Source organism: Podarcis tiliguerta (assembly GCF_965153285.1).
Source record: "Podarcis tiliguerta genome assembly, chromosome: 9".
NCBI lineage: Eukaryota > Metazoa > Chordata > Lepidosauria > Squamata > Lacertidae > Podarcis > Podarcis tiliguerta.
In genome coordinates this window covers 11,864,541-11,886,062 of record NC_139542.1, presented here as the reverse complement: position 1 = coordinate 11,886,062, position 21,522 = coordinate 11,864,541, and the positions used below count along the sequence as shown (strand labels likewise).

At 41.9% G+C, this 21,522-nt stretch overlaps 1 protein-coding gene and 1 long non-coding RNA gene across 2 annotated transcripts in view; one reads left to right on the top strand and one right to left on the bottom strand.

Moving 5' to 3' along the window:
• The window catches only part of LOC310657777, a 254,852-nt gene that overhangs the window by 112,608 nt on the left and 120,722 nt on the right, over window positions 1-21,522 (bottom strand). The window lies entirely within an intron of this gene.
• The window catches only part of ANTXR2 (ANTXR cell adhesion molecule 2), a 157,586-nt gene that overhangs the window by 41,084 nt on the left and 94,980 nt on the right, over window positions 1-21,522 (top strand). The window contains exons 8-10 of the mRNA XM_083398478.1: window positions 9,439-9,496; window positions 10,066-10,155; window positions 13,763-13,832. Of these exons, the coding sequence (XP_083254604.1) occupies window positions 9,439-9,496; window positions 10,066-10,155; window positions 13,763-13,832 (218 nt within the window). The remainder of the gene's footprint in view (window positions 1-9,438; window positions 9,497-10,065; window positions 10,156-13,762; window positions 13,833-21,522) is intronic.

Below are 21,522 nucleotides of genomic sequence, written 5' to 3'. Positions count from 1 at the left end.
GTAAACTGTTTTTCAAGTGGATGTCTCAGTCTCCAGATATCAATTAGGTTACAGTTTTTTGCCATTTCGAAAAAAGTTTTGGGTAGTTTACCTTCTTTTGTCCCTTTGTCTCTTAGTCTATCCATTTCTGTTGAGACAACCCCATTCATGTCTCCCATCACGATTATCTTTTGGTCCATATATTCAAACAGTTTTTCTTCCAACTTTTTGTAAAAATCAGTCTTGTTTCCATTAGGTGCGTAAATCCCGACTATTATCAATTTGTCGCCTTGCCAGTTGATCTGTACAGCAATAATTCTTCCTTCTTCATCTTTAAAGATTTGTTGGGCTTCAATTTTATTTTTAATATACAAGACTACTCCTCTTTTCTTTTCTTTATCAGATGATATAAATTCGTTCCCAAGTCTTTTGTTAATCAAAATTTTTCTATGTCTTCTTGCTACATGCGTCTCTTGTAGACAGATGATGTCCAGGTTTTTCTTCTTTAAATATTGTTCCACTTTGTTCCGTTTTTTCTTTTCGTTCATCCCATTAATATTCCAATTCCATATTTTTAGCGCCATTGTACTTCCTGGTTATAAAAAAAAAAAAAAGATAAAAAAATAAAAAAAATTGCAATAGATTGCCTTTTTTATAATCTGTCTGTTTCCTCTTCTTCTTCTTCTTGTTCTTCCTCTTCTTCCTCTTCTTCTTCGTCCGTCCTTTCCCCTTTCTTCTCTTTTTCTTCTGGGTCTGCTCCACCGGTAGCTCCAACTTCTTCGGATTCTCCTTTGTCTTTATCTTCTTCCTCTTCTGTTATCAATTCCTTATATTTCCTCTGAAATTTGCCTATCTCCTCTGGTCTGTTCAACCTATGCCTCTTACTTTTGTAAACAAAGGAAATCCCTTCTGGGTATTCCCATTTAAATTCAATGTTGTTCTTCTTGAGAATTTGTGCCAGGGGTTTATAAGGGAGTCTTCGCTTTAACAGTCTGATTGGAATATCTTTAAAGATGATTATGTAACTGCCATCTATATATAATCTTTTTACTCTATTTCTCTGAAGAATCAAATTTCTCATTTCTCTGTCCTTGAAAGTTATGAGGCAATCTCCTGGAAATTTCTTTGATTTGGTCGTTCTCACTCTCATCCTGAAGGCGTTTTGTACTGCGTTTTTCACTTCTTCAATTTGTAATTCCAACCATTGTGCTAATTCTGTTATTAGTTTTTGTCTAATATCTTCTCCCTGAGTCTCTGGTATAGCTCTCAATCTTAAATTCACTTCTCGCTGTCGTAATTCGTTCATAGAGATTGCATCCCACATCTCTTCCTGTAATTTGTTTGTTTCTGAGAGCCCCACCTTAATCTTTTCCTCTTCTTTTTTCAGTTCTTTCATTTCCAGCCGTGTCCTCTTCATTCCTTCCTCCAGCGCCTGTGTTCTCTTAGAAACCTCTTTAATCTGCCCCTTCAATTCATTAACTGTCTCATCTATTTTCCTATCCAATTTTCCAATCTTTGTATCTACTTGTTCTAATTTTGATTCCAAATTCTTTTCACTTTGTCTAATATCTGCAAACATCTTTAATATTTCTGATTTGAAATCTGATTCTTGCTTTGACCCCTTTCTCTCTGCCGGGGTCCCCCCATTACCTCCTTTCTTTTGTTGATGAGACATTTTCCCCAATTATATTAATGTTTTCACAATTATATTAATGTTTTCACAATTATATTAATGTTTTCACAATTTAAGAAATCACTTCTGAGGAACACAGACCAAAATAACTCAATGTTAATAGCAGAATACAGTCTCAATATTTATACAGTTCAGTTAATACTGATCAATTAATACAGTTCAGTCTTATTATGAACCTATATTTAAGTTTCTACTTTTCCTTATTTTCCCTTTTTTATTTTTTTATATATACATATTTTTTATTTTTTCTCCTTCACTCCCTTCCCCTCCTCCCCTCCTTTTCAACTCAAACCTCTTGCCGCTCGGTAGATAAACCCTTCACAAAACTCTTTCAGGAAATTCTGGTATTGAGTCCAAATATAGTCCCTCCAGAGTAAGATCCCAATTTAGGTCCCTATTGCAACCTCCTGCCCCCAGTTAAGTCAGTCCTCTTTATGCTCTTCTGTACAAATTAGGCCCTCAATACTCCAGTCACCCCCCCAAAGAAAGAAAAGAGAAGAGAAAAAAAAAAAGGAAAAAAAAAGAGATAAAAATATAAAATAGGAAATAAAAATACCAAAAATAGAAAAAAAGGGAAGGCAAAATTACTCTTCCCACTTCTTCAGCTTTATCTTCCTGCCACCATTGAATAATAATGATAAAAGTAGTAAAAATAAGTGAAAATTAAACAGTGACCAACAGAGCCACTCAAAAAAAGAAAAAGCCAAAAAAAAACCAAAAAAAAAAGAAAAAAAAAAAAAAAGAAAAAGAAAAGGAGCAAAAAGGAATTAGATCTGAAATTAGATCCAAAATTAGATCCAAGATTGGTCCATATGTTATAGATATCTCAAGAATTAAGCAGGTTCCTTCTTGCAGTGATTGGCAGCCCCAAAAATTAAAAGTCCAACCAACAGTCTTACATTAGGGCTCTTAGTTATAAAAAATACAAAAGTACAAAAAAAGCCAGAAAAAAAAAAGAAAGAAAAAAGGAAGAAATGTTATTTCTTTTCCATCCACCAGGGGTCTACAATAGTTCAAAAAGGTCCGGAGTTTTTAAATCTTCACTTTCTCAGGTAGTTCTGACTTTTTAAATAGTCAAGAATAATTGTAGCTTGTTCATACAGGTTTTGTTTTGTATCAGATGCTCCTAAAATGGCGACAAATCAAAGCAGAAGTTCCAAATTATTTAATCTTCTTCACCCCTATAAGATCCGACATGTATAACCGAGAAAAAAGTAGCCAAAATGGAGTCGGAAGCTTCACTTCCGTTGCGCAGAGCTTTTTTCCTTTTTTTTTTTCAACAAACAGAACTAAAATACTCTCTATCTTCTTCTTTTGTCTCACCGTTACAAAGAGACCTTAAAGTATCCAAATATTAGTCCCTTTGCCCTCCTCCCCAACTTTCTCCTTCTTTTAGTTATTTTGTATCTTCTTAAATTCCTTTAGAAGTTGGGAGGGAGAGAAGAACTTTAGCCGCTAGCGACACTCACTCTTTAGTCAGCTTTGCTTATATCGCTGCGTCTGTGCTGATTCCAGATGACAGCTGAGCTCTTTTATCTTTTCCTTTTTGTTCCGAGTCCTTCCTTTGTCTCCAATCTAATTTTAATAGGCTCTTTAGGATCGAATTTCTTTTTTTTTGAGAATCCAGCGCTCACCCTGCAAGCTCGGGGCTTCGTTTTCCGGAGTCAGCTATGGCTTCCCTCAGCCCGCGTCTCCCCCCCGCTGTACTCTTCGCTCCCTTACGGGAGTTACCTGACAGCCGGGAGGTCCACGCTTCGGCTCCGCGGGAACCAGTGTATCTGGACACCCTCCAGGTACTTTTTCCGGGGACCACGGCGCCCTGTGGAACCCCTTTTTTCCTCCAGAAAGCTCGGGATTCTCCGCTCGGAAAAATCCCCGCTTGCGATCGCGATCGCGCTGAACCGGAAGTCCAGAATAAGATAGTCTCTATGGGAATATATTGTATTTAATTATGGGGTATCAGATTTTTTTTAGGGGGCTAACCATGCTGTGATAGCTGGGCTAGCAAGCTTGTTGGTTTCTGAATGTCTGGTAGTAGATTTTCAGTTTCATTGTTCTGCATGGGACAATGACAATAAAGATTATCGTAGGGTATCGTATCTACAATTCTATGATTCCCCAGTGTCAGAAGAGATCCCATATTAGGATCTCAGAGTATTGGAAGCTGCTTCATACAGAGTGAGATCAAAGATCCATTTACAGAAGTTCTCTAGAATTTCTGGCAGGGGTCATGGAGTCTGAGGCCTTCTGCATGCAAGGCAGATGTTCTCGAACTGAGTTACAGCCCTTTCCAATTGCTCACCCCCAGCACCTATCCTGTCCTCCATTTCCACCCCTTCCTATAGTTATGGGAACAGGTGCTTCCTTCTCCTGATGGTCAGAGGAGTGGGCTTCACACCGACCTGAGGCCTCCTAAGGGACAGTCTTGGGGAGAACATACAAAAAGTATCTACATGGTGCCTAGGGAACAACTTGCACCTTAATATCAGCAAGACAAAGGAGATGGTGTTAGACTTTCGGAGGAAGAGAGGAGAACTAGCCCTGCTGTACATCAGGGAGGGCTGTGTGGAGAGAGTCTCTTCCTTTAAATTCCTAGGAGTTTATCTCAGTGAAGACCTTACTTGGAAAATCAATACAACCCAGGTGGTTAAGAAAGCCCAACAGAGACTCCATCTCCTCAGAGTATTGCGGAAGAACGATGTCAATCAACATTTGATGATCTCCTTCTACCGGTCCACAATAGAAAGTGTCCTTTCATACTGCATCACGGTGTGATAGGCTGGTTTGGCATCAACTGATAGGAAGTGCCTACAGAGGGTGGTGAATACAGCACAAGATATTATGGGCTGTCCCGTGAATCCACTGGATGACATTGCGGAAGAAGGTTGCCTCAGGAGAGTGAGGAGAATTCTCAGGGATGATTCACACCCTGGCCGGCACTTCCTTGATCTCCTGCCCTCAGGCAGAAGATACAGAAGCATGATTAGTTGCACCAACAGGGTAAAGAACAGCTTCTATCCATGGGCTGTTAGGCTGCTGAATGAAAAGATAACAATAGGGCAACTGACTTTTGGGTTTGGTGGGTGTGCGTCAGTAAACATGGGGAATTAAGACTAAGAGAGCTGAGTGGGGGGTGCTGGTGTAATCTCATTGTATTCAAGTTGTACAAGTGACAATAAAGTATTTCAATTTCATTTCAATTCAATTCGAAGAGGTGCTCTCTGGCTAACTGGAACTAACAATGCAAATCCTGTTGCCAATGTAAAAACGACAGACAAAAGGATGTGGTTTCGATCTTTGGTGGCGTGGGAGAAAAATTGTACTTGAAAATTGCAAGAACGGATATGTTTGAGTGAGATAAAACCTTGTCAAACAAATCTGGTTGCCATAGTTGCTAGGCCTTCTTCTAGATGTGCTAAGCTATAATTGGCTTGTGAACTTCGCTTGCTGTCCAAGGTCCCTGAAGTAACCCAACAGTTCTTCCGAGTGCAGCCTGCTATAAGTTTTGCAAAGCTGGAGGGGGGAAATGGGTTTTAAGGCCATAATGAAATGTTATAAATCAGAGGTTGAGTGGGGAATTTGAACTCTGATCTTCAAGGTTTGCATCCAGGATTCCAGTCCTCCATGCTGGTTCTTGATTTCAAAGCTCCATTCAGTTTTGTCCTTTAGCTTTTTTAAAAAATAAAATAAAAAAGGCTTTTCTTGGGTATCATTTATGGTTAGCAGTCCAGAAACGCTTGGAAAGGGGTGGTGGTGGTGGTCAGCTCTCTGCAAAGACAAAGCAGATCCTATATTTAGTGCAAAACACAGGAAATAAAAAAAGATGACATCAGTTATTTTGCTCTCTCTACGTTGTTCTGTCAAGGAAGTTAACAACCGTGCTTAGATTCACAATACGATGTAAGAGGATGTTGCTGTCTGGTGATGGCCTCATCCAGCAATTGTTTTATTATGGCTTCTGTTACCTTATTTTATTTTAACATTGCTTGTGCATTTTTGTTACAGTCTGGCAAGTGTTGGGGATGAAATTTTAGTGGGCATACAATAAATATAACGTCTGTTGTTCTGAAACACACTTTCCACTCTGTAATTCAGATAGGCAAAGGAGGTTCATATTGCTTACTCTGCCCCTTTCTTCCAACTACCCCCCCTACAGAATATCCTGCCCCCCTGTGGTTCCCTATCTTCCCCGCAACTCGTTTTCCAACCCCTGCCCCACATGATTCCTACTTGCATAGGGCCTGTGTGAGATTTTCGTCCTCAGTCAGCCTGCCACAATCCTTTCTGACAGAAGAAGCATTGCTTTGCCATTTTGTTGCTGAGAGTTTTGTTCCCAGAGCTGTTGAGATATTTGTGGACATTCCATAGAACTACAGCCTGTTTTAGAAGCAGGAGGATATAGTTAGCCATTCTAATAAGCAGAATGTATTTTTAGCTGCATCCACTGGGTTTTAAAAACGCATGGAGCTCAATTCCACCCCTTCCTCCTTGATCCCGATAGAAGCACAACTGAAATATACTCGGTGTGGATTTCATGCTCTTTATTCAGCTCATGGTAGTGAGAAATGGAAGTTCCCCCGAAATGTCTGCTTTATATACATTATTTACACAGTGGGCCCCACGTGATTGGCTAATTCTGGGATTCTCCTGCAGGCCAATCAGGTTGCGGATTCACTTCCACCCGGAGTTGGATTGGGTGGCTCCAGCGGACCAATCAGACTGCTGCATTCTGGATCCTACTGTTCTAGGACCAATCAGACTGCTGCATTCTGAATCCTATTGTTCTAGGACCAATCAGACTGCTGCATTTTGGATCCTATTCAACTCAGTACATAGCAACAACTTTATTTTGATGAGATCATGTTATCTCTTGGACATTGTCATTTACTGGATAGTGAAAAGGGGCTGAGAATAGCCTATACTGAGACTAAGACCATTGTGAGTACATTAAAACATAACAAAACAAAACAGGAAAACCTCAGCAACTTGATATATTTTGCACTGTTGCATGCGTCTGTTAAGCGTTTGCATAGGAAACTGAAATGCAGAAACCTAGAGAGATGGTGTAATTTTGATATGCACCCAGCTTCCTATTGCCGCAACAGTAATTACTGGCAAGCAGAGTGAAGTAAAAGTTTAAAGTGCTTATATTCTGTAACTTTGCTCGTGGGAACTCTGTGTCTGATTCTGGCTTGCCGTCATCTGTATGTTAAAGTTATTTTAATCAGCAAGAATGAGTAATTGACAGGGTAGTCTGTTGTGTGTATGGGAAACAACTCTGAGTAAGCCTTCCTTTGAAAATAAGGAGCAAGTGTCTTTTGGAAGGAATTTGCTCTATTCCAGAGCAAGTGACCGTGCGCTCACTTGACCTTTGAACTCACAATGCGTTCCCACAGGTTGTGTTCATAAGTTGAAGCCAATTGGACGAAGGTAAAGGTATATTCAAGGAGACCAATGAGATGTGGCCTGGACCTGCTTCCTACCAATCATTGGTAATCAAGCCTGCTCCTATCTGCATAGTCCTGCCCCTTTATCTGCATATGCAAATGGAGCCCTATGAAAACCAGCGCTAACACAGCAAGAAAGCGCAACCACTTACTCTTCTTCTGAAAAGCATTTCTTGAAATCTCTTGCTTTTCTGGGATTGCAGCCTTCTCTCTAGACTGGGCTGGGATATGGCGAAATTGTCAAAGTATCACCAGTTGCCATGTCACTTTACAGCACCAACAAATCCTGAAACAAACAGGTCTTTGGGGCACGCAGTTTGGAGTTCGACCGTGAGGTGTATGAGCAGAAAGAACAAGAGAGTTTCTTGTGTACTGCAGGTTTTTGAGGGGATATTTCCCGAGTCTTTTCTGGGCACCGTAGGTGGTGCTGATGGCCATGGGCACCACGTTGATATTAGCAACCCCTGTGTTTACAAAACAGTTTTGCCTGTGTAATTTCTCCACCCTCCCAGTCTCATGGCAGTCTAATTTAAACCAACTCCCTCTCACAGGGAGCTTATCTGGTTGCTTTGTATCAGTCTTCAAGCATTTAGCGAATACCATCTTTTTTTGATGGGCCTTCAATATTGGTTACACCCGGGCCCCGTTTGATAGTGCTTTAAACAACTCTTTTACTGTTGAGGCTGCTGGTTTTGCTCATGTTTTTTTTTCTTCTGTTTCTGTTTCTGTTTGGGACTGATATATAATATATGTTTCTTTTCTATTCTGTTTTTTGTCCCCCACCCACAACCTGGTTCTTCATCTTTGCTGTTTTCCTTGCCAGTGATAATAAGAAGGAAAATACCTGTATCAATTCCAGGTTGCTGTAGATTGGGAGCCTGATCTATAGGTGTGTTGTGGCTGGGGATCTTGGGGATCCAAGGCTGCCCACCACTCTCTAGTTGTTTAGTCGTGTCCGACTCTTCATGACCCCATGGACCAGAGCACGCCAGGCACTCCTGTCTTCCACTGCCTCCCGCAGTTTGGTCAAACTCATGTTGGTAGCTTCAAAAACACTGTCCAACCATCCTGTCCTCTGTCATCCCCTTCTCCTTGTGCCCTTCATCTTTCCCAGCATCAGGGTCTTTTCCAGGGAGTCTTCTCTTCTCATGGGGTGGCCAAAGTATTGGAGCCTCAGCTTCAGGATCTGTCCTTCCAGTGAGCACTCAGGGCTGATTTCCTTCAGAATGGATAGGTCTGATCTTCTTGCAGTCCATGGGACTCTCAAGAGTCTCCTCCAGCACCGTAATTCAAAACCTCCTTGTAATACTCCTTCTGGCATTATTATAATTAATTGTGTATATTTATAGTTTTGTATTATAATTAATTAAATTTGTACACTGCCCTTCACCCGAAGTTCACAGGGCAGTTTGCAACATAACAATACAAAACGAGGACGCTAAATGCATAATAAAACAAAAACAAACCAATAACCCCCTCTCCCACAAACACATTTGGAAAGCCATAGAATTTATTTATTTTTAATGCATTAAAGATTTCTTGGCTTACAAAAGTATGTGCAGCATCTCTTTTCTCAAGTTACATTTTCTACAGATCAGTTTCATCTGTTGAGACGTTAGTGCAGGCATAGGCAAACTCCCAGCATCCCTAGCTAACAGGACCAGTGGCCAGGGATGATGGGAATTGTAGTCCAAAACATCTGGAGGGCCGGAATTTGCCTGTGCCTGCATTAGTGTTACATTAGGAAGAAAAGGGGGAAAGAGGTGGAGGGACGAATGGTGAGTGGGGGTGGGGTCAGGTGGCGATGTTTTTATTTTGCTTAATGTATGTGTGGGGTTTAATCAACCAGCCCTGGTTATAGAGAAACATTTTTGCCTGGAGCCTAAAGATATGTAGAGAAGGCACTTGGTGAGACGCCCTTAGGAGAGCGTTCCACAAACGGGGAGCCAACACTGAAAAGGCCTCTAGACCACACACAAAGAAGGGCCTCAGATGATGAGATTTACACCCATAGAGTTTCCCATTGAGGGCTTGTGGGGTGGGTGCGCTGCAGAGTCAGTCTCTGCCCCATCCTAAACTCTCTCAATGGATTTCCAGTGGGGATTAGGATTGCTCTGAAAGCGATGCAGTTTGGGCATTCCCTCCATTCCGAGTCATGGAAAATGAAAGAGAGAAGTCCATTCAAGGCATAGGCACATTCGAAATCTGCCTTGACGTTTGGATCGGATGACTATAAAGCTCTTGTCTAGGCGAAGTTAGTTACAGTTGCTCCATTTTGCTTTGCCAAATCTTATAATGCTCTCTCACTTTCCCAAACAGATATTGAAGCAGTCGTGCCCAGATATAGATCTGCAGCCATCAAGCGTTTGTGTGGGAGGTGAGTTTGCTACGGCCGGAAAACAGCGTGCAAATATTGACAATCCTGCTGTTTCTTCCTTGGGCAAAATGTGTAACTCGGCACGCCATATGCTTGAGTAGGAAGATGCGAGTTAAAGGTGCTTCCCTTCCTTCTCCAGTTTGCCAGTGACGGAATTGCAGATTTAAATTTGTCCCGGTTTCCTTCCAAAAGCACCCCTGGTGTGTGTGTGTGTGTGTGTGTGTGTGTGTAGACTTGTAAGGAGGTTAACTTGATGTCATCCCAAATGATTTCCACCATTTGATAGATAAGGCCAGAATTAGGCTACAAGGTGAACCTGATGGCAGGTATAGTCCATTAACATTAACATCTGGGCCCCCCAGATGTTAATGGACTACACCTGCCATCAGGGGTGCCATCTCACCGTCAGGATTTTGGGTGCCTGCCACTGTAAGGCTGACGTGCGACATCACACACACATGCCTGTATGTAGCACATGTGACATAATAATAATAATAATAATAATAATAATAATAATAATAATAATAAATATTAATAATAATAATAATAATAATAATCCCTGATTTCAGAGGAGTTCCAGGTTGTTCTGCGAGGCTTCATGTTGGGAAGGAATGTGAACAACGTCTTCTGCTCCTACGAGGTCTATGGCATGAAAATTGGTAAGTATCCCCAAAAAGTGCAAAACAGTGTTACACAAATTGAAACTCTTGCCTCGGTCCCCACAGTTCTTGGGGAGCTGGTGTAAGCCAGCAGTAATGCGTTTTGAAACTGGTGGGGGGAAATTTGGAACAGAGATAAAGCTGTGAATCTCTCACTCCCCCACCACTCACGTTTCTTTGCTCCGAATTTTCTAGCAAGTTTTTGCTCTTGCAATGCTGGTTTTCACTTAAAGAAATATTTGAGGCTGAAAGCAAAGCGCAGCAAGATGTTTATCCTGTCTTCCTCTACCCCCAACCCCGAGTTACCTATTTTTTTATTTTTATTATTAAATAAAGCATGTAAGAGTAAATTATATGATAAACATCTCATCTAGTTTGTCTTCTAGCTATATGTGTTTTCATGTAGTGCATAGTTTTGATTTGGGTCGTATCCACACCATGCATTTAAAGTACAGTCGTACCTTGGATCCCAAACGCCTTGTGAGTTGAACGTTTTGGCTCTCGAACTGTGCAAACCCGGAAGTGAGTGTTCTGGTTTGCGAACGTTCTTTGGAGCCCAAACGTCCAATGGGCTTCCGCGGCTTCCGATTGGCTGCTTATCATTCACTGAACTCCTTTCTCCTCATGTTTTTCTCCAATTATGAACAGCAGACTCAAGGGTGTGTGCGCATGCTGAGAAGGCTAGAGTTGTAGCTTAGCGGTAGGGCATGTGCTTTGCCTTCAGAATGTCGCGGGTTCAATCCCAGCCATTTATAACTAAAAACATGAAGCAGACGCTGACACTCTGGCCATACTGGTCTTAATGGGTAATAGGACTGGTCAACTATAAGACAGTTTCCAATACCCCTAAGCTTGGCCAAACCTAAGTGGCACCTTATTCCACCCTGTTATTGCACTTCATATCCCCACGAGGGTTGTCTTGTCACATTTTGCGAGATCTATGTCTAAAGGTAAAGGGACCCCTGACCATTAGGTCCAGTCGTGACCGACTCTGGGGTTGCGGCGCTCATCTCGCTTTATTGGCCGAGGGAGCCGGCGTACAGCTTCCGGGTCATGTGGCCAGCATGACTAAGCCGCTTCTGGCGAACCAGAGCAGTGCACGGAAACGCCGTTTACCTTCCCGCCGGAGCGGTATCTATTTAGCTACTTGCACTTTGAGGTGCTTTTGAACTGCTAGGTTGGCAGGAGCAGGGACCGAGCAACGGGAGCTCACCCCGTCGCAGGGATTCGAACCACCAACCTTCTGATCAGCAAGTCCTAGGCTCCGTGGTTTAACCCACAGCGCCACCCGCGATCTATGTCTAAAGCACAGTAAACTGCACATCGTTGAAAGAATTTTGCCAGGTGGACATACTTTGGTTTGAGAGGTTAAACATTTGCTCTGTCTGCTGCAGGTTGTAGATTTGTGTGCATGACTGTGTTTAAAATTTGGCCGGGTTTTCCACGCCTTCTCATTTTTTTTTGGGGGGGGGGGTTGCCAAATGGTGTAAAGGAACCTTGCCAAAGAGAACAGAAGAAGACCAACCTTCTCTCCCTCAGTACGCTCTGATATGAGGGCATTTAAGACAAAAGCATATGGGCATATGCTAACCCACTCTGTTTGTGCTAGTATCCGATCTGGAATTAGCTGCTAGTGCAAAATGTTCTCTTCACAAGAAGAAATGTTTCATGAGCCCCTTCTAACACATTCGTAAAGTAGTAATAGTAATAATAATAATAATAAAGGAAAGTTAATTTAATTGTTGCCTTTATTAGTAACTTACCAAATAAAATGTCTCAAAGCAATGTAAAAAACACACACACATGAATAGCACATAAAATACATTAAAATTACATCAAAAAGACTGAAAAACGTTATAGACTATAAGTGAGCATCCTGCCACACACACAAAAAGGACAATTGGTACCCAAGCCCTACTTAAAACCAAAACAGGCCGGGACATTATCATAGCATAGGACTCCAAATGAGAGCCAAATCCTTGAGTGAACAGGAACGTCTTTGCCTAGCACCTAGAAGTTGACAGTGATGGTGCCGGGTGCATCTTTTTGGGGAAAGCCTTCCACAATCGAGGAGCCACTGAAGATCTATTCTGCAAATGGAGGAGGCACACAAAGAAGGGTCTTAAATGCTGAATATAGGGTCTGGATAGGATCATGCATGGAGAGGTGGTCCCTAAAGTATAGGATTCTAAGCCACATAATGCATCAGCTGAAAGGTTCCATAAAGCAGGGAAATGGCTGGAAATTTTTGACTTTGTATTTAAGATGTCTGTGATATCTTGTGGGCTGGTGGGTAGAGAGCTGGGTTATCAGGAATTTGTATCTCCTTCCTCCCAGCCCAGGACGGGCGGCAAAGGGAGATCAGCTGGGTGGGTCCCAGCTGGATTTAAATAGCTTCTAAAGGGTCCCGTGTTAGACTGACTTGAGACATCTTCAACCAAGCCTCTTGAGGATGGGTTGAGGGAGCTGGGTATGTCTGGCCTGGAGAATAGAAGATGGAGAGGTGACAGAATAGCCATCTTCAAATATCTGAAGGGCTTCCAGATGGAAGACGGAGCAAATTTGTTTTCTGATGCTCTGGAGGGTAGGACCCAAACCAATGGATTCAAATTACAGTGGTACCTCGGGTTAAGAACTTAATTCGTTCTGGAGGTCTGTTCTTAACCTGAAACTGTTCTTAACCTGAGGTACCACTTTAGCTAATGGGGCCTCCTGCCGCCGCCGCGCCGCCACCACAGGTACTATTACTGGGTTAGCGGAGTCTGTAACCTGAAGCATCTGTAACCCAAGGTGCCACTGTACATGGAAGGAGATTTCAATTAATCATTAGGAAGAACTTTCTGACAGCAAGAGCTGTTGGACAGTGGAAGGGAGGTGGTGGGTTCACTTTGGAGAGCCAGTGTGGTGTAGTGGTTAAGAGCGGTAGTCTTGTAATCTGGGGAACCGGGTTCGCGTCTCTGCTCCTCCACATGCAGCTGCTGGGTGACCTTGGGCTAGTCACACTTCTCTGAAGTCTCTCAGCCCCACTCACCTCACAGAGTGTTTGTTGTGGGGGAGGAAGGGAAAGGAGAATGTTAGCCGCTTTGAGACTCCTGAAGGGGAGTGAAAGGCGGGATATCAAATCCAAACTCTTCTTCTTCTTCTTCTTGGAGGTTTTTAAGCAGAGGTTGGAAGGTCATCTGCCATGATTCTTTAGCAGTGATTCCTGCATTGCAGGGGTTGTGTGAATACAGTGGTACCTTGGTTTACATACACTTCAGGTTACAGACTCCGCTAACCCAGAAATAGTTAAGAACTTTGCTTCAGGATGAGAACAGAAATCGTGTGGCAGCAGTACGGCAGCAGCGGGAGGCCCCATTAGCTAAAGTGGTGCTTCAGGTTAAGAACAGTTTCAGGTTAAGAACAGACCTCCAGAACGAATTAAGTACGTAACCAGAGGTACCACTGTATTTGATTCCATGATTCTTGAACAGATATCTCTGCATACTGCTTCTAAGTTTACCTTAGAGCAGGGGAACCTGTGGATCTTTGATTATTGTTGGACCTCCGCTTTTTATCCTGTGAAATGAAGGTTATGTGACACTTTGTTTTTGTTTTCTCCTCACAGATGAAAGCCCCATAGAGGTGGGAACTGACTATATCCTCTGCCCAGCACCTATTCTTAATGAAACTGGCCAGTAAGTAGTTCACACTTGTGTGCCATGATTAATTCATTTAATAGAGAGAAGCTCTGGAGAACCCAAAGCACCCATCTGCCAAGGAGGTTGCTCATGGTGTCTCTGTATGAGTGAAGGTTGTGGCTATGCCTCTCTCCTATCAGGTCCCACTGAGGGCAGGCAATTTTTCTTGAATTTTCTGAAACAAATGTAATTGGATCATTCAGTCACACCCAGTTTTCTGGTGGTGGGGTGTTTGTGTTAGAGTGACTCTGCATGAGTCAGCGTTCATTCAGGAAACGTAGATTATATGAATATGGAAAGGGCATCTCTGAGGATGAGTAATGCATCCTTTAAAGTCTCTAAAGTTTGGGAGACATAGACTCGGCTGTAGCTTTGATCTGTGCTTTAGAAAAGAACTGTGTTTTAGAAAAGCTGGTAACCCCCTCCCTCTTTCACCGATCCCTTCCTGTGCGCTGATTCCCTAGGGAGATTCACCAGATCTGTAATGAGTTTTAGATAGCTTGCGACCAAACAGATTTGGAGAAGACTGTAAAAATGAACCCACAGCCAGTTCATTTAACTCTGAAAAGGTCTGGCTTGTCAAATGTTGTGTCCATGCTTGCTCCCTTTTAAAAATAAAATAAAATAGGGCATGTAATATGCTTTCTTCCGGACGATCTTTAGTCTCATGGTTAAACGGCTTACATTACCACTGACACTTACAAGCTATTATTAAAATTGCGCGTCAAGATGTGTAGCCGCGCTCAACTTGCGATGATAAAACAAGGCACTAATTTAACATCCGCAGCAGAATCTTCACAACATTATGGCTGAAACATTGTCCAGGTCTTATTCTAAGTGTCACTGGCCTTGCCTGAAGATCCTGAACGTAGCCTTTAAAGCTGATTCTTCCTTCCATGTTCAGATATGCCTTGGGCTTCTGAGATCACATTTGCTTAGGTTTAATTTCTTACATACTTAGCAAAGCTTTTCCTCAGTGCTACCCAAGCCAGTGAGGAAGCAGAACAGGGAGCATGCAACCAGGAACCTGCTTTGTAGCAGGAGAAGAACGTCTCTGCCATCTGTCCACTGGAGGTGAAATGTAAAGAGTCCATTAAGATGGTCCATGTAGCATGTAAGGGTTTGCCCCTTAGCCTTTTCTTTTCCTGAAGATATTCTGCAAGATGCAGCAGAGCATCCCTCTACTCCACTGTTTTTCTATGTGGATTTTCCCGTTGGAAAGAAAAGAACTACAGTGGTACCTTGGTCCTCAAACTTAATCCGTTCCGGAAATCTGTTCCAAAACCAAAGCCTTCCAAAACCAAGGCACGCTTTCCCATAGATGCAAATGCAAAACGGATTAATCCGTTCCAGACTTTTAAAAACAACCCCATAAACAGCAATTTAACATGGATTTTACTATCTAACAAGACCATTGATCCATAAAATGAAAGCAATAATCAATGTACTGTACTATAAAAGAAATAAGACAGTATCGCAGATGATAAAAATTAAAATTATTTTTTTTTCTTACCTGCACTGATGATAGTCATTGTTTGGATGGAGGGCTTTTATCCATTTCCACAGTCACACAATCAATCAATCAATCAATCAGTAGGCGAACTGGGTTCCACACAGTCCCAGGTTCAAATTGTGCCATCTCCAGGTGAGGCTAGGAGAAAACCCTGCCCAAAATCTTGGAGAGACGCTGTCAGTCATTGTAGCTGGTACTTAGTCAGATGGACTCAGTATAACTGCAGAGGCAAGAATAAGGCCCCAAAATATAAAAGCGCTCTATATTGTATTCAAAGAATAAATGTACAAATGAATGAACAATGCAAACAGGAAAATAAGTACAGTATTACATATAACAGAAGGTGGAAAACTGCTTGCAATCTATTTTGAATCAGTCTTTTTAATCATGCCCAAATAATCTAGAGTCCTTGGGAAGAGTTTTAACAACAAACTTCATTGCTCACCAATAGAAAATACTTTGCCCAATCAGCTGTTTTGTTGACGATGGTTCTCCATTGTAAACATAACTTAATGTTCTCTATCCTGGACTTTTCCCATATACACAAATAACATACAAATACTTTACTTTCCGAAGATGCAAATGGGATATTTCACTCAAATTACAGTCTCCAACATACCCCAGGGTTGGAACAGAATAAACATGACTTCCATGAAACATAATTTGTATTAGTTGTGAACATCCTTCTTTTAGGTGACTAATTGTTAGCAATCAAAAACTGGGACATTTATTGTTTATTCCACTGACACAATGCAAGGGAGTGTCCCGTGTGTCTGTGTTTGTATGGTATCACTTCATTCTGCATGTGAAGGAACAAAGGTTTGAATGCTTCCCCACATAAGCTTTCCTCCTCACATTCAAAACTAGCATGTCAGAGAGCTGCATGGAGGGTGGTTTAGTGTGGTAAACTCTTTATGTTTAGTTGCATGGGAGGAGCGTTAGAGCATTGCTCCGTCTTCCCAATTGCCATCTGAAAGCGATTCAGCAGCCCAGCAACAGATGTATCACGTGGGGCTCTGAGATGATCACCACAGCGCAACCTGCCAAATGAACGTTAAATGTGCTGGATTTTTTTTTACTGCCGTGTGTCTTTTAAACCTTGGTGCAAATTATCAGAACATGTTGTATTTTTATTGTTCTGGGATGTGACTGTCAGGCGGTAAAGTGTTTCTGCAGTCGGCACAGCACCAAATTGCAGTGGCAATGCAGGCAAAGTACTTGGTAGCCAGGAGAGGTTCTTTTTGGGGCTGTCTTTATAAAACACTGCCTCTAGACTAGCCTGTTACGGTCAGGTGTAGATGTTACATAATGGTGTTGACTTACTATTTTTCTTTTATTTTTTAAAAAATAATATTTATTAAATATTTTATAGTTATAGAAAGAAAGACAATAAAGAAAAACAATACATAAGTTCAACAAACAGTACATCGACAATAAAAAAATATACAACAATACAACAAAAACAAAACGAAGACATTTAAACACACATCCAAATTTCATATCTGTATCTTTCATTCGCTTATTTCCTCGACTTCCTCACACCTCCCTTTTTTGTATTCTAGTTCAAATTTGTTAATTCAACAAATCCTTTCCCTCTTCTTCAATTTTTTATTCTATAATTTGTCCTAACATAATTTAATTTTAAATTTTCCACTTTAACACATTAACAATTAATATTCATATAGTTCTTGATAACCCTTCTGCTAAAGCCATATAACTTCATTCCAATATTCTTCTAGCATTCATTAATTTTGCAATATTTCTGTAAATATACTTTAAATTTTTTCCAATCTTCCTCCATCGACTCTTCTCCCTGGTCTCAGATTCTGCCAGTCATTTCCGCCATTTCCATCTATTTTTCATCCTGGTATGTGTGCGATGGACTTCAGTTTTTTTTGCTGTTTTAAAGAATTCTGAAGGAGTTTGGCCTAGGCAGCGTGTGGCGAGTTAGTCAGCCGACAGCTCTGAAAGCAAATGTACATATTTGAACTTCTGACTTTCCATTGGCACAGCTTGTGCTGTTGTTGGAGAGCTCCCAGTTATTCCCCTTGAGGAGAGTGAACTTTGGTTGCTAACTTAGCAGCGAGCAATCTGCAAAACGCTCCGCTCCCACCTCCCCGCCCGAAAAGCACACACAACACAATCCCCATGGGAAGCAGTGTAGATTAAGTTGCATTACCCCCCTGCCAGTTTTTACAACCTCCAGGAATTCCCTAAATATACGGAGGGGGCAGATAGGCACATCTACTCCTATTAAACTCAAGGCAGGCCGACAAGGAAAGAGGCCAAACAACCTAAAATAAATTGGTATGGCTGGCAGGACAGTGGCTTAGCTTGGACTCCAGCCCCAATCTCGTATTTCTGTTGACAGGACCGTGTGATCGAGATTGATAAAATGTCATCCAGGGCTTTGCACCCAATAGCAAAGGAATGCCGCCTGCTGTGCCATCAGCAAATCCCATAGGGTTGGATTTTGGTGTCCTAAATTTGAGGCAAGCAGGACAGTAAATTGGAAAGCCTGACCATTTTGAGTTAGAATGAACATTCTGCAACCTGTATAAACACGAGATAAACACTAAATTTCTCTTATTTTTCATGATCTGCTTTCTTCTGGTTGTGCTGGTTATACTGGAGGGAACTGTGGAGGACACAAAAATGCTCCGCTGCCAAACTATAGAAAATCTTATGCATCCACTTTCTGAGATTTTAGCAGGTGTAGCTCATGTGGTTTAAAATGTCTTGCTTCCCTTTCCAGTCTGGCTGGATGGGTGGGAGTTACCTTTAGGCATTGAAGCTCAGGGAGGTAAAGTGGTTTGTGCCTTGTTCCGTGTTTAAAAGTAAGCATTCACTAGGAAAGGAACTGAAAATAAAACTGCTGACATAATAATGCCAGTAATATCCAAGGCAACACGATGACCAAATACAATGATACCATATCAATATACACTCTTTATATAATGTGAAATATATGAAATCACATAAACAGAAAACTTATAAATCTCTGAAAGTCACAAAATATGCGCTCTTAATGGATTCTCTTGAAAACATAAAACCAAATAAACGTAAGTCTTATAAGTCTCTGAAAGTCTTTGAAGACTATGCAAGTCTCTGAAAGAAGACTTATAAGACTTTCAGTGACTTTCAGAGATTCATAAGTTCCTGTTTATGTGATTTCATATATTTCATATTATATAAAGAATGTATATTGATATTGCATCATTGAATTTGGTCATTGTGTTGCCTTGGATATTACTGACTGTTGTTTGCAACACAGGGCTTAAATTGTTTGACATAATAATGCCGTCATACAAATCTATGGCGTGACCACATTTGGCAATAGTTTGTTCAGTTCTGGTCACCTCAAAAATGATATTGTAGAGTTGGAAAAGGTTCAGAGAAGAGCAACCAAGACGATCAAGGGGATGGAGCAATTTCCGTATGAGGAAAGCTTGCAGCAAAGTGCCACCTTGCGTCTCTCTATACTGTTAAGCATCAGTGATACCACTGCTAGGAAGCTGACCTTGCAGCTGCAGACCACTTGTGCTTGCAAATAGTAAAGACTTCCCTGCATGAACTTTATTACTCCTCTGGCTGGAGTAATAAAGGGAACCTCCTTGTTTCCCCCCCCCAGAAATTGGTATCTTCTGTATTTCCCATGTCCTCCAGCTTAGCAGGAGGTTGTACCTGGAGCTAGAATACCTGGCAGGCTGGGGGGAAGTTCTTCCAAATTGTGCAACTCCCTTTGGCTCGTTCATGGATGGAGGTGTTTTGGCTAAGTAAGGATAGACATCTGAAGAATGCATTTGCTCCTGGTGTATAACAGTGGTACTAGGGATGCGGATGGCTCTGTGGTCTAAACCACTGAGCCTCTTGGGCTTGCCGATCGGAAGGTCAGCGGTTCGAATCCCTATGACGGAGTGAGCTCCCATTGCTGTGTCCCTGCTCCTGCCAACCTAGCAGTTCAAAAGCACGCCAGTGCAAGTAGATCAATAGGTACCACTACGGCGGGAAGGTAAATGGCGTTTTCATGCGCTCTGGTTTCCGCCACCGTGTTCCTTTGTGCCAGAAGTGATTTAGTCCTGCTGGCCACATGACCTGGAAAACTGTGTGTGGACAAATGCCAGCGCCCTCGGCCTGAAAGCGAGATGAGTGCCGCAACCCCATTGTCGCCTTTGACTGGACATAACCGTCCAGGGGTCCTTCACCTTTACCAGTGGTTCTCAGACTCTGGGCCACACTTTCAGAATAAAAAAATTGATATTTTTTTTTATTGATAAGAAATACGTTGGAAAGCAAAGAAACAACCCCTGACAGTGCTTGATTTATAACAGCATCACTTGATACTCTTGCTCTCGTTTTGAAAAGATACTTATCCATATTCTGCAAATAATATATATTTAAAAAATATGCTATACTATATTACACCGAAATGTTTAAATGTTTCTTTGATTGTCCTTTACACCATGCTTGTAATCCTCTCCCGCCACACCCTATGAGAACCACTGGTGTATATGATTGAATCTATAATAAGGCGCTTGGTGTTGTGAGTGCTACTGAGATGCCTAAAACAGAGATGCCGGCTGCAGTTCAAAAATAACATGCTTACGATAAAATATTATAAGTGTACTGTTAGCTTTTGGTGCAGTGGATATCTTAGGATGTTTGCAGGAACCTGGGTTCAAATCCTTGCTCTGTCTCAAAAGCTTGGTTGGCCAGTGTGGTGTAGTGGTTAAGAGCGGTAGTCACGTAATCTGGGGAACCGGGTTCGCGTCTCCGCTCCTCCACATGCAGCTGCTGGGTGACCTTGGGCCAGTCACACTTCTCTGACGTCTCTCAGCCCCACTCACCTCACAGAGTGTTTGTTGTGGGGGAGGAAGGGAAAGGAGAATGTTAGCCGCTTTGAGACTCCTGAAGGGGAGTGAAAGGCGGGATATCAAATCCAAACTCTTCTTCTTCTTCTTCAATGGACATGTCCTTTCTCTCTCACTCTACATAAGGTTGGGTAAAGTGTGGAAAGCTAATTTTTTTCTGAGTGCCTTGGTGGGTGGGTGGGACCCAAATGTCATAACAAAATTTTAACACCCCCTGCTCAGTTCATTCTTTCTATTTGCCTCATGATTGCCCCTGTAGTCTGCAAGGGTTTTGCCCCCCCCCATAGGTTTACTTAAGGTGAGACATGGCTTGCAGCCCGTATCACATTGCAGAATCCAGTATTTTATGGAACGAAACAAAAGTGGAAAACCCCAAAGCACTAAATTCTGCTTAGTGGCCTCAGAGGTCTCTGTTTCCCCAATCTGCGAGTTGTTTTTTCATTATGGTGACTCTGTAACAACACACACATTCCTTTTCATGAAGCAATTTGGAGACTGAAGTGGGATCTGTGCTTTTACTACAGCAAAAAAGATTTTGAAATCTTAGCTTTTTTTATCAGCGCAACAGCAGCATCTGGCCTCAGATGGGAGCGACGGGGGTCTGTTGGACGCACAAAACAGACACAGTTGAGACGTGCTTGGGGGAATGTGATATCATTTGAAGACAAAAATCTATCCTCATGTGAGGTCAGGTGAAACCACCCCCCTCATAAAAGGTTTGGCTGTTGTGCATCGCTGCAGCGCTGTACACAATTTACTTGGAAGCGTGTCTGATCGAGTTCAATGGGACTGATTAAGTATGTATACGACTGGTCTCAGTGGTGCAGCGATTTTTTTAAAAAAAATGTTGATTTTTTTTATTTTTTACCAACAACCAAAACACAAACAGTGAAACCTCCCAGGCGGCTGATACATTGGGTATACATAATCAATAATAACATATACAAATCAACCATATGTACAGTTTTATATACGTTAACACTCCTCCATCCACAAGGTTTATTTAACTTTTAACATTTTAATTGCCCCAAAGTGTTCAAACCTACCCGAATAATTCAATATCTTCTCAAACCAATCCTCCCCTTTCTCACTGACCTTAAACCCTTTCATTCTGTGTATAGTGGTGTAGCGATTAAACTACTACTGTCCTTGCAAAGCTAAGCAGGGTCTGGTATGGTTTCAGATTGGATGGGGGACGACTGTGTTGAGATTCCTGCGCTGGCAGGGGGTTGGACTAGATGACCCTTAGGTCCCTTCCAACTCTACGATTCTACAATTTTCATCTTTCCTTCTTCCTCTCTTT